This window comes from Periplaneta americana, chromosome 10 (genome assembly GCF_040183065.1).
Source record: "Periplaneta americana isolate PAMFEO1 chromosome 10, P.americana_PAMFEO1_priV1, whole genome shotgun sequence".
NCBI classification, from domain to species: Eukaryota; Metazoa; Arthropoda; class Insecta; order Blattodea; family Blattidae; genus Periplaneta; species Periplaneta americana.
Window position 1 is genome coordinate 95,252,114 of NC_091126.1, and position 14,403 is coordinate 95,266,516.

The 14,403-nt window shown below is 36.8% G+C and overlaps 1 protein-coding gene across 1 annotated transcript in view; it reads left to right on the plus strand.

Annotated features, from left to right (window-relative positions):
* LOC138707730 (RNA polymerase-associated protein CTR9 homolog) overlaps positions 1-14,403 on the plus strand; it is a 42,640-nt gene that overhangs the window by 14,849 nt on the left and 13,388 nt on the right. The window contains exons 3-5 of the mRNA XM_069837596.1: positions 10,401-10,466; positions 10,553-10,703; positions 12,742-12,858. Coding sequence (XP_069693697.1) covers positions 10,401-10,466; positions 10,553-10,703; positions 12,742-12,858 — 334 coding nt within the window. The remainder of the gene's footprint in view (positions 1-10,400; positions 10,467-10,552; positions 10,704-12,741; positions 12,859-14,403) is intronic.

A 14,403-nucleotide genomic window follows, 5' to 3' on the forward strand; every position in this document is an offset into this window, starting at 1 on the left:
CCTAATTTACACATACATGAATTTGGTTACTGTATCACAGCTGGTTTGCCAACAATATTGCTTTGAATATGATGTGTCATTTCATAGACTGGTAAACAAAAATCAGTTTTTTTACCAGGCAGTATCAATGTGATAACACAATTTTTTAACACTCCATGATAGGCAATTGTGAAATAGACAATATATATTACTTACTGCCTTTGTCTCACTTCCTGAGCTGTTTCTTTGTGGGGTGAGACACAGAGGGAGAATGGGAGGTCCTATAATGTGTGCCACATGTGCAGTTAGTATTACCATGCATTCAACACATTGGCCTTTTCAGTATTCCTTTTGTTAGCTATGGAGCAAGATCAGCCATCAACAAGCAAATGTATAGACTATCCTCTCACAAAGCAAATTTTATTATGTCCTTCTCATCAATTCCTGTAACTAAACACTAATACCAGTGGTAGACTACAGTCTGTACTAGAGATTGTCGACCTAATTGAGATCACACTTGTTGTGTGTACATATCCGTAAACTCTCTCTTCTATGGCATGTTTCTCAAACTTTTTCCACCGCGAAACCCCTTTTAACCTAAGTGTAATCATGGAACCCTTGTAATACTTTATCAGTATTTAATAATTAACATACAAGTGAAAGCTAGTATCTCAATTATGTTCAGTGGGATGAATGTGTTTGCTTTTTAAACCTGCAATCTGGTTTTATGGTGGAAAGTTGTAGTCTTATTTCTATTGCATTTTGTCTGTTTCGGTGTTTTGTTTTAGTGGACACACACAGAGAATCCAGTGATGAAAGTGATAAGTATTATTTTCTATTTTAGATGTTTAATAATAATAATAATAATAATAATAATAATAATAATAATAGTAATTTATTTTATTTATTTATTTACTAATATTTACCTCATTCAGTTTTTCCTTCAAGTAACCTCTCTTTTTATTCCTAAGTGTACGACTTGCTTCCCGTCTTTCATTGAAATAATTATCTCTCTTCTCCTCAACTGGATCCTGTAAGAATTTCAATTTTGCCTGTTTCCTCTTTCTACTACCATGCAACAATCTTCATCAAACCACGGTTTCTTTTTCTTAGTTTCATAATAACCTATGCTCTGCTCAGCTGCAATTTTGATACTATCTCTGATATTTTCCCACACGCTATTAACATCTAATTCTTTCTCAACTTCGTCGGAACTTTCTAAAGTGGCAAACCTATTCGAAATTTCGACCTGATAATTTTGCTTAGCTTCCTCGTCCTTTAATTTCAAAATATTGAATTTAGTAATATTAACTTGTTGCTCTACTCGCTTGGCTACTGATAATCTTTCTCTTAATTCTCCAATCACCAAATAATGGTCAGAATTACAGTCTGCACCCCTGAAAGTTCGAATATCTACTATACTAGTATGTCTCCGTTTATCTATCAAGATGTGATCTATTTGGTTGTGTGTCAATCCATCTGGAGAAGTCCAAGTATATTTATGTATATCCTTATGGGGGAATGTTGTACTCTTGACAATTAAATTTTTCGATGTGGCAAAGTTGACTAATCTAACTCCATTGTCACTACTAATTGCGTGTAGGCTCTCTTTTCCAATAGTTGGTCTAAAAATATCCTCCCGTCCTACTTTAGCGTTGAAATCCCCCAATAAAATTTTCATGTGATACCTAGGGAACTGATCAAAAGTATGTTCCAATTCCTCATAGAAGCTATCCTTTATATAGTCGTCTTTCTCTTCTGTAGGGGCGTGATGTCGCACCATCTACCCTTAAGTACTAAATATGATAACCTGTCACTGATAAATTCGACCTTTTTTACTGCTGATTTTATTCTTTTATGTACAAAGAATCCTGTTCCTAATTGGTGATTATTGTTTCCTTCCCCATAGTACAACAAGTAATCTCCTATTTGTGATATGCCATTCCCATCTAACCTAACCTAACCTCTTGTACTCCCACAAAGACTATCACCTTTACTTTTTAACTTCGCTTTAGAATATGCCATTAGGAAAGTTCAGGATAACAGGCAGGGTTTGGAATTGAACGGGCTACATCAGCTTCTTGTCTATGCAGATGACGTGAATATGTTAGGAGAAAATACACAAACGGTTAGGGAAAACACGGAAATTTTACTTGAAGCAAGTAAAGCGATCGGTTTGGAAGTAAATCCCGAAAAGACAAAGTATATGATTATGTCTCGTGACGGGAATATTGTACGAAATGGAAATATAAATATTGGAGATTTATCCTTCGAAGAGGTGGAAAAATTCAAATATCTTGGAGCAACAGTAACAAATATAAATGACACTCTGGAGGAAATTAAACGCAGAATAAATATGGGAAATGCGTGTTATTATTCGGTTGAGAAGCTCTTATCATCCAGTCTGCTGTCCAAAAATCTGAAAGTTAGAATTTATAAAACAGTTATATTACCGGTTCTTCTATATGGCTGTGAAACTTGGACTCTCACTCTGAGATAGGAACATAGGTTAAGGGTGTTTGAGAATAAGGTGCTTAGGAAGATATTTGGGGCTAAGCGGGATGAAGTTACAGGAGAATGGAGAAAGTTACACAACACAGAACTGCACGCATTGTATTCTTCACCTGACATAATTAGGAACTTGAAATCCAGACGTTTGAGATGGGCAGGGCATGTAGCACGTATGGGCGAATCCAGAAATGCATATAGAGTGTTAGTTGGGAGACCGGAGGGAAAGAGACCTTTAGGGAGGCCGAGACGTAGATGGGAGGATAATATTAAAATGGATTTGAGGGAGGTGGGGTATGATGATAGAGACTGGCTTAATCTTGCACAGGATAGGGACCGATGGCGGGCTTATGTGAGGGCGGCAATGAACCTTCGGGTTCCTTAAAAGCCATTTGTAAGTAAGTATTTACTAATATTTATTGTGTTGTACAACAGCCTGGGGCCAATAACAGTTCAGCACAAAATAAAAGTTAACAAGTAATTACAAAAACAGGGCATAAAAATAATTATTAAAATTAGACATACAAATATGCAATAATTACAAAATGAATAGGTAACTGCAAAATACAAGATACAGAATAGCTCAAAAACAACACAAATTAATGAAATTGAAATGAAATGTGATTTTGATGTGTATACTTAATATAAAAATAACCAAACAACAAACTATACATTAAATGGATCTGAATTAACACATTGTAAATTTTCAGTTTAATGCATCTGACAACTGGAGAGGGACATTTTGGCTTATACACTACCACTCAAAAGTTTTTGAACACCCCTCATATTTAGGATTTATTGGAAACATGTAATCAAAAAGGCATAGTATGTATTCCTAAAGAGATGTTTTTCTGCTCAAAGTTGCCTTTTACCCATTTCAGACTTTCAAACTGCACAATCACGATGTTATCCATTTGATTGCTTATGAAGCACTAAATTGCTATTAACTGCCTCTGTATTTATTTACAAATTGTCTGTGAACGACATTTAATGGATCACAGACATACTCTGACATCCAAAACAATTTTAGGGTTAGTGTTCCTTTGTCAACAACACTTCATTTTCGAAATGTACAGTTTCCCTGGAAAAGGATGAGACGATTGAATATTCCTAAGTCTCAGATGTAAGACACTGCGCATGATCGGAGACCAGAGCACTGATACACAAGATAACGAATATTTAGTTACTTAAATTCAGGCTATTTGGTTTGTTACTAGCATCATTCCGAAATTCACTTCAAAAACTGCAAAAAATATGATAATATTACGTAAATAAAAGATAAATATATGCATAAATCGTGTAGTTAAATCGACAATGGACCTTCATGACTAGATCAACACTCCGCACAGAAAGGAAAGCTTTCATGTCGTTTCAATAGCTCAGACGGTAAGACTTCTGCGTGTTGTGTAGAAGAGTGCGAGTTCGATTCTTAGTCTACACAACGATTTTTTTTTTGTCTAAATAACGTTGAAATAGCTAAGTAACGTTGAAATAGAGTTTTACAAAGTCCTGATATTAAGTGTTAATGATCGCAAACAATACAAAATTACAAGTTATAATGTTATAAACGTTAATCTAATGAATGCATTTATACACACACATATACAATGTAAATGCATATATATTAAAAACTAACAATTAAAATGAAATTTAAAAAAATATATATATAATAATAGACAAACGTTTACAAAGGTTTAGAGTCCTTAGGCTATGTCATTTGTTGAGTAATTATTACAATATTTTATTAGTAGCTTTCCCATATGTGTAAGAAATGCACTCGCACAAAACAGTTTTTGTTAAAAGTATGGCTTTGGATTATTTCATTCTCACACCTTCAGTTAATTTTAACTATTTTATCTACGTGTTTACGATAGTGTTTAATTTAATGTGCATTCAATTTTATTCATGTTATGATTGAATAAGAAAGCACTGTTGCAGTTATTGACTAATTACATAATATATTAATACTAATTATTAAATGCATCTGTTAAGTAACCAATTGCAGTATCTTTTGCAAAATCTTGAATGTCTAAGTTGTCAATAATATTTCTGTACTATATACTATAATACGCTAAAAGAATTTGCAATAGATTTGGGATCCTCTACTTTATAATCATTGGTTTTAATGAAAAAATATTTTCTTTCTTAGGATATCTACAAGTTTAAATTTAATAATATTCCGAATAGGTTTAATTGCATTCTCTGAATTTTGTACTTTTCTATTCAAATATATTCTATTTCCCTCTTTCACAATTTTTGATAAATTACACTGTACTTCTTGCAGTATTTAAGAACATGAGGATCATTACATTGCAACTCATTACATATAGATTCTTCTTTTTAATACATGAGATTTTTAAGTCCCTGCGTTATCTACATGTTTTTACTTTTGAATTTTTTTCACAACATTGAGTGGAGAACATCAACTGAAGTGATTATGAAATTAAGTGAAAAATTCAATACATTTACTCTTAATATCAGTAGTACCAGTATCATAACATATTTTTTTCCAAGATTCATTTTGTAGACATAAATGTAAATAATCATTAGATACAGCATTTACGATCCTTTCTTAGTTTTTAAATTAATATTTTTAAATTGTTCAGTGACATTGGAAACACTTAGGATTTGTTTATCATGTTCAGACAAGCCATTGATTATAGGTTCTGTCGAATAGGAATTCAGTCTAATTCTATGTACAAAACATTTATCAATGGCTGTGCTACTTCAGCTTAGATTTAATTTGATTAGTTTCCCAACAATTGGACTTCCTGTTATATCCTGTTATTTAGATATTTAATTTAGAGTTGATTTATTAACTCTTACTATGCAAGATGCCTCTTATTTCAATAATTCTATATCACGTTAGTCATTGTCTACACTAAAGTATTATCGTCATCCCTCATTTCTCATTGTAATGGCGAACCGACGTGACATGAGACAGCGAGTTATAGCTCTAGTTGAGGCTGGATATGGGGCTAGATCTGCTGGCCGTTTGGTCAGTGTTCCTGGAAGTACAGCCGCGAGGTGGGTTCGTTACCAAAATTCGGGGGGGGGGGTCGAAAGTCGCCCTATTTCTGGGCGTCCGCGGGTTTCTTCATTGGAAGAGGATGCTCTCTTATTCGAGACAGTTCGACAGGACCCCTTTCTGACTGCTAACGAAATAAGAGCAGCATCTAACTTTCCCGGCTCTTCACAGACTGTGATCAGCAGGTTGAGGAACCGCGGTATTAGGAGCCGGAGGGCTGCGCAAATGGAAATATTGGGGGAAGCACAAGCTGTCGACCGTCTTGCCTTCCCTACCACTCGAGTGGATTTCGATTGGAGAAATGTAATTTTCTCCGACGAAATAACCATCTCGAGTGATTGTCCGTGTCTATTGTGAGGATGGTCTCCGACATGACCAGCGCTATGTGTACCAACATTAAAAGATCGGGGTGCTTTAGCATATCGTGTTGGGGTGGATGTCTTACGATGGACCTGGAGTTATATAACGCATCGATGGCTGGTTTAATGCGGGAACTGACGAGCACATTCTGGAAAATATATTCCTTCCCTCCGCCCGAGAACGTTTTCCCGAAGGAACATTGCTGTTCCAGCAGGATAACCATCCCGTGCACTATGCTGCAAGCATTCAAAGATGGTTTCAAAGGAGACCCGAAATCGAAATCATTAATTGGCCTCCAAAGTCACCTGATTTGAATGTCATCGAAAATTTATGGGCGGAATTGAAAAAGAGAAGGATAGCCACCTATGCCCACCGACATACTCGAAATTGAGACGAATTGTGGGATCAAGTTGTTGACACCTGGGAAGATCTCGCCGGGGATCAGAACTTATTCCACAATCTCGTGACATCCATGCCGGATCGACTTAGAGCTGTAATAGAAGCTGATGGCATGTGGACCAGATTTTGAGTTAACAGGTCTCTTTTTGTTTCTTATGATTTTTGTTTGAGGAAGAATACTTTTAACTTCCAAGTAAGATTTATTTTTTTACGATGTTCAGCCCACTTGTAGGACCCAGAAATTGGACATAAATTATTCTATATTTTTCGACAAATTAGACAGTCGAGGAACTCTGAACAAATTAATTACACCTCAATAAAAAAAAGTTTTACCCGTGATCGAACACGAGACGTTTCGGTTATACAGTAGAACCGACACGCTACTATATGAGCTACCAAGACAAGACAGTGACAGCAGCAGTCCAGAATGTAGATCCCTTAGCAGGCATTTACTATTCGGTACAGTGAAGCAATGATATTTTGTGACTCGAGCTATGTTGTGAAATCCTGGCCTTAAATGGCTGTCTTCTTCGTGATCCTTATTCTGGTCCTTGTCCTTGTTGTGGTCCTTGTAACAATTCTTGTACTATTTGTCATGGTATGTATCGTTACGTCGATATCGAGTGAATCGCGCTGTAGAACTTTAACTTCCGACGACCAAGAATCGTCTCATTCTTTTTAAGGGTAACTGTACATATTTCGCAAATGAAAGGTAACATAGTGAATTTTATAGATGTTTTCATGGAATTCGACCCTAAATAGTCTGAAATTGGCTTTGTTTGTTGCCATACTAGTTCCTAATTAAGGAAACCAAAGGTGTTCAAAAACTTTTGAGCGGTAGTGTAGGTATAAAAAATATTTTGAAATCTTAAACCATTCGAAGGGACCCGAAGGTAGACATTGCTTATGAAGGATTCACAATCAATATCAACCTTTACGGCCTTACAAAAGAATAAATAGTCAAATTCAAGATGTCTAGCATAAAGGCTAGAAAAGTTAAGATATTGTGGCAGCAGGCTGAACATTCTAGTTGTGTCTGGCCGCTTTGGGGAGTTATGCGCGTTCAGCAGAAAGGTAGGTGCGGGAGGCAAGGCTCGAGCTTCAGTGAACACTTTGGCGGATCGCGGGGAAAGAAGACTGCAGTCCCGGCGTGGAGTTGGCAACGGAAGTAAGGAAACATTTGGAGACCGATTGTTGTGGAAACCCAGAAAGTTTGCGACACAGACGGTTTGAGAACATGTGATTTAATAAATAAAAGCACGAGCAGCCTTCGAGTTAGTCAGTTAGTACCGAGAGAGAGAGAAAGCCAGCCTTGGGGAGCGTGCGAGGTGGACTTGAGTTCGAGTTAGTCTTTGGAAGTCAGTCAGTCTACACGTGAGTCTTCGAGCGAGCAAGGAAGCCAGCCTTTGAAACCGGGGTTTGACATGAGGAGGACTGCAACTGTGACAGTGACAAGGCGAGGATCTGAGTTTGACGTGCAGTGAACTTGAGTGGGTCCATAACTGTGGCAGCGTCCAGGCGAGGGTCTGGGTTCGAAGTGCAGTGAACCGTATCCAGAAGGCTTGGGTTCGAAGTGCAGTGAACCGTATCCGGAAGGCTTGGGTTCGAAGTGCAGTGAACTGTATCTGGAATGCTTGGGGTTCAATGAACCATGAACTTGAGGGAGTGACCTAGGAGAACTAGCCAAGGCAAACGAAATGTGAACTGAGAACTGACAATTTTGTTCTGCATATAGTGCTTTGTGAACATTAGTTGAAATTAGGAGTACATTGTTGTTCTTCTCAATAAAACACGTGAATTGTCTTTGTCGTTCAGTGGAGTGCATTAACGACTACTGTATTGCTGTGTTGAGTGAAATACCCATTGTTGACAGGTGTGTGGTTAAAGATAGAAATAAAAACCACATTGTTGTTATATAAAAGTTACAATATTTACAAGTATGCTCATAATTGAAAACAGATGAATTTGGTAAAAACCTAAACGCACATAGGGATATAAATTTTCTTTGAATGATTTCCAATTTAACCGAATTAGTAGAAGTAATAGAATTCCAGACAACAGATGCATTTTCGAGTTTAGATCTGATTAATGTATAGTATAGAATTACAAGAGTAGTTGGAGTAGAAAAAGAGTAAGTTATAGACCTTATAAGTCCGAGCATTCTAATGGAATGATTATAAATATATTAGACATGATTATGAAAATGTAATTTGGTATTGAGTAGAACTCCCAGATCTCTAATACAGTCTTTCCTTATTGTGCTGATATTATTAAGAGTATAATTAATTTTAAGAGTAGTGGTTTTTCTTGAGAAGGAAATGACAAAAGTTTTCGATTCATTAATTTTCATTCCATTATCAGCAGACCATAGCTACGAATAGTATAGAGTACCAAGCACGTGGTTTTACTTCCTGGTATCCAATATTTTTCACATAATTACCTAGTATTATTTACCAGTTGTATATAGCTAGTAATGAATGAATGTATCATCACCAAAATGACATGTGCTGATGAGACATGCAATTTAAATACTTGAGTTTGCTCGAGAGGTTCAGGTGCAAGTTTCTGGACAGTGGGTGTTTGGAGGCCTAGACTGCAAACCAAAAGACATTTTTAATGCAAGTAAAGATCAGGATTATTGTCGAAAGAGATCCATATTTTGACGTAAGTAACAATCATGTTTTACATTCAAATGGTAATCCATTCACTCGTGGTGATTGATAATGACAATATAGCATTGATACTTCCATTCATTACTATGTACACAGCTACCAGTGTAGCTCAGTCAGTTGAAGCGCTTGCCTGCTGATTCGGAGTTGTGTTTGGGTGTGGGTTCATGACGAATTCTTGTCCTCATCTTGTCAAATACCAATTTGCTATCACCAATCTCATCGACACTAAATAACCGAGTAGTTGACACAGCATCCTTAAATAACCAACTAAAAAAAGTACTATGTATAACAGGTGAACAGTTCTGGGTTATTCTGTGCAAGTTATTGAGTGCCGGAAAATAAATCCATGTGCTTAGTACTCTATACTATTTGTAGTAAGTTAAAGAAAAATGGTGCCTCCTTTGGTCCACTGTAGTTCTTCTGTAGAATCAGCAGAAGATTAACCTACATTACAAATAAAAAGAAACATTTAACTGCCGAACAAAACGAAAACTGATGATGATTTCAATAAGTCAGAACACTGATGGTCCTAACTTGCTGTTTTACCCATTTTTCAGACCTTGAAAATGTGTGCTTGAAGTATCCATTGTACGAATTCATGTTAGAACCCCAGTATTTTTTATGTAGATATTAGCTGCATTTTTATGTCTTACAGTGTGGTTCATACTGAAAAATGTTGAGCATCCACTTGCGAGATATTCTGTTGTTTCTGATGACAGTTTGCATTTTCTACACTAGACCAATCATTTAGGTGAAATTTCGATCCTGCTACTCACCATACACACAGGAAAAAACCTACCAGTACTTACATAATTCAAAATAACCTCAAAATTGTAGCACACCACTCTAGAGACATGATGTAACCACTGTGAAATCTATAAACCCACCTAACCTGCCGAAAATACCTTTGTTTCTAATATACATGTACTTGACTGATGATTTTCTTGGACATTTTCAAATGAAATCATCACGTATCCCAGTGGTTTCACCATGATGTTGCACTACACAGGAAACCACTCCTTTCTTTTGTCCAGGGTAAATCTATTTGTGTATCTGTCTGCTAAAATGTATATATGAAATATGAAAGGCATACCAGAAGCCTCAACAAACCAAACCTAATTTGTCACTGATCCTCAACATTACAAAAAGTCGCTCCCCCCCCCCCCCCCCCCCAGTATCCAGATAATATGTATTTGTAAAGTTATTCCATCTCTCAATTTCATTTCATCACAAAATAATGCAACATAAATCAGATGTCAGCCCTATGTGTGGTGCATAGCAAGATCAAAGTTTGAATAGCATTTATTTTTCTGATAATACTTGCAGTATTTTATTGTGTAAGTTATTCTTTCTTGGTTCACAATTGCAAACCTTCAGTTTATTATCTTCTGTTTTCTGGTTAGACTGTCGCTCAACTGACTGAGCTAGTATGTTTGAACCTGTTTTCTTTATAGTTACAGGAGAAACAAGAATTGGAGGAACTGAGACAGAAGCATAAGCTGCACCTTCTGCAGGAAAAGGTAAGTGATGAACTGATGAGCTGTTACCATGGTTATGGTTAGGAGAAAGAAAATACTTGAACTCCATTCAGTCATTCCATTTCTAGGTATATTGCATCATCTTCCTTCAGGTTTCCACTCCAATGTACAGTGCGACCACGTTAACATTCAATCGCGAGAGGGGAGGTAAGAGCGCTACGAGCAGAGTGGTCGGGGGCAACCTGGGTTGGCAAGGAATGAAGGAGAGGAGACCGTACAGTTAAGTTTACAGTACTGTAGAATAGCAATAGCAGCACAACGCATTTACTAAAACTAAACAGTTATCTTCAAGTTACTATTACGTCTGCCACTCATGAGTGATGAATAATGCTGTTTATGACAATAATAATAATAATAATAATAATAATAATAATAATAATAATAATAATAATTTAGTAATAATAATTTCATACCTTATTAAGCTTTATGTACGTCTAGACTGGAAGCAGATGATTCGCTATCAGAATCGGAGTCACTCTCGGAATCCAGCCCACCAAGATTAATGACAAGTTGCTCGATTTCGTCGTCCATCAAGTGATCACGTTCCCAATAAGCAGGTTTCGAGTCGTTTTACGTGAGTTACAGCGTTTTTCCACTCGTCTACTGTTACACTTGACACGGCTTGTACTGTGCGATTCCGTATTTCAGCTGCACTCTGATCCACATTACGGTTCGCAATTCTCTGTTTTATAATACTCCAAATATACTCAATGGCGTTTAGGTCGCAATGATACGGTGGTAATCTTATAGTTTCATGTCCATACATTTCGAAAATAGAGTCTACTCGGTACTTCGATGGTGGACGTCGAACCCGCACAAGGTCCACTAATTCTACCTTCGTCATGTCGGCTTCGTAAGCAACATTATGTCTGTCCAGCCAAGCTTGAATTTCTGCTTTTCTCGACGCCATTGTTGGAGGTTTATCATACTGCACGGAGTGATATGGAGCATTATCCAAAACAATGGGACAGTTTGGCGGGAGATTGGGGATGAGCATTTCTTGGATCCACTTTGAAAAATTCTCAAAATTCATTTCATCGTGGTAATCGCCACTCTTGGTCTTCGATTTGAAGATTAGAAATGCTCCAGGAACAAACCCTTCTTCACTCCCAGCATGAACAATTATCCAGCGTTGTCCGACACTGTCATTCTTTAACACACCATCCGTTGTATTGTCTTGCCAACATTTGCTCACAGTGTAAGTAGGGTGAATCCACGTTTCATCCAGAAATATCACTGTTTTCTTGTTCTCACCCGCATTGTCATTGTTCTTTATTCTTCTAAGATATTTTGCCCTCCATTCAACAATATCATTCCTTTCCATTAGAAATAATCTTCTATTCTTGCATTTCTTAAATTTGAATCCAATATCTCGAAGCAATTTGCGCAAGAATTCTCGTCCTCCAAGGAAATTACGTTCACTTTTTAGAGTGGCTAACACATTTTTTAAAGTTGGAACCTCCTTCTTTATCGCATAATAATTGTGAACTCTTTCTCGAATTCCACACAAATCGAAGTCATCGAGGTCTATTTTCTTGGAACTGCATTTCCGTTTCTTACCCGGGGATTGTAGTTTGTCACCAGCAATATCCGCTAATTTCGATTCTTTTCTAATTTTACATATGGTGGATTCGGATTTCCCAGTAAGAGCAGCAGCGCGTTTAGTCGCATTTTCGATGGGATGTTTAAGTGTTCCGGAAAACTTTTCTGAATCACAATACTCTATCACTTTTCTGATGATCTCACGGCCCTCGCTGTGAATAGTTGGTTTCACTTTGGAGGACATTGTACAATAATTATCGCTTACACAATCACGTACATAGCGCACTATACTCACTGCACAGACTGTACGTTTACCCACTAGCTTATCTGGGTTCAAGAGAGCATCAACTAAACATAGGCGGAGTGCCCTCTTACCCTCCCTCTCGTCGCCTGTGTTAGTTCGCATACTTTCCGCAATTTTTGTTAGTGTGGTCACACAGTACATTTTGGCATTTGTTCTTTCTCCATCTGCTGAATGTGGCATAACCATTTTGACTTGCAATATTAGACTACATCAGAACACAGCAAATAATAATAATAATAATAATAATAATAATAATAATAATAATAATAATAATAATAATAATAATAATAATAATAATAATAATAAAAATAGTTATAATTTCATTCTTTACTTTACAAGACCTCTTGCTTGTAATCATCATCATATCACCTAATTGATCGTCTTCAGAACCAGTTTCATTTTTCGTTATAGATTATAATGGAAAAACTAATAAAAATCAGAGAGGAACTACAAGCAATAAAAGAGGAAACCAAGAAGATGAGGGAAGAATTTCTTGCAGAACGCCTGTGGATGCTCAGGGAGATAGCAGTAAGTAATGATCTGTTGCTGTGTTGGGATTTAACCCAGGCATATTGGTGCACATTCTAGTGATTAGATGTTGTGCATCGCCATCTCTCCTAGTCACGAGTAGAAATTTTACACGAAAATTTCTGACCTTCCTGGGGATCAAACCTGTGCCGGCTAGTCTGGAGGCAGACACGCTACCACAGAGCTAACTTGGCATGCATCAAATATCGTAGTTACGGTTGAAAATGTGACTAATTTCGCGAAAATTTCATGTTTTTTTTTCTCTTCTCATATGTGATAAACATAGGCAATCTTAATTGGCAACAGTCAAGCACGACATTGCACTTACATCATCATTCATGGTGAAATAAAGCTGTTAGTAGTAGTAGTAGTAGTAGTAGTAGTAGTAGTAGTAGTAGTAGTAGTAGTAGTAGTAGTAGTAGTAGTAGTAGTAGTGGTGGTGGTAGTGGTGGTAGTGGTAGTGGTAGTGGTAGTGGCGGTGGCGGCGGCAGCAGCAGCAGTAGTAGTTTATATAGAAACCAGTCATCAGTGCTGTAGGTCATTAAAGAGATTAGCAAAATTTCAAATAATTTGTCCCCCTATTCTTTTGTAACTAACATCTTCAAACTAATAAATGCGCTGTAGTTCTTTGCAATAATTAAAAATATGCCCATTTTCGTTTTTATAGCAGAAATCAAGATTTTTCGCAGAAACTGTCAATTTTGGCGAAAATTCGCGAAAAATTTACCGGTACTGTTATAAATTTATAATAAAACCAGCATACATGTCTTGATGCAACTCCCTGTCACATTTTGTTTTTATCGCTAATAACAAAAACACCTGACTCTGGATATTGCTGTTCATCTTCCTCTAACAGTTGTAATCATTATAAGAGAAATGAGCCTGTTTCGTAAATATGAGGTTCAGGAAGGTGAGAACAGGGCTGTGAGGTCAAAGTGGGCAAAAGCATTGCTTAGGGTACAAACACGTTGGCGCCTAGCTTTAAGACTAGTTGCCTCCACTATCAGTGTTGTGAAACACAAGGAAGCTTGATGTGCAAAAGGTTGAGCTTGATCACAGCTATGGTTTTTCGTTGCATCTAGCAGCCCAGAACGGTATTTCGCACTCTATTAAACATTTATCATGTCGTAGCTCCTATGATAGTCAATTAATCTCATGGCAACTTTTTGATTGATAGGTCAATGTCTAAGAAAAACATAGAAAATGATTCGAAATCAGTATCTTTTTTTTAAAACAGGAAAAAATACTGACTTCGAAGTCACCTGTTCCAAATAGAAATTTACACCTTCAAAAGTTGGTAAGTGGGAAACTTTTGTTTTTCATGTTAGATGGGAGTCAAAGTGAGAGAAATGTTGAGAAGAAATGGAAATTACTTTTAAAAGTTACCACTGCTCAAGATCTTTACTGGTTTCTGAGTTACAACGAGTCAAGACTCAACCTAACACAAAACACAAATTTATGTAAAAGCACAGCAAAGTTACAAATTAATAAAAATCGTCCCTACTAATTAGAAAAGTCACCACTGACATTTGGTCCACGGACCAT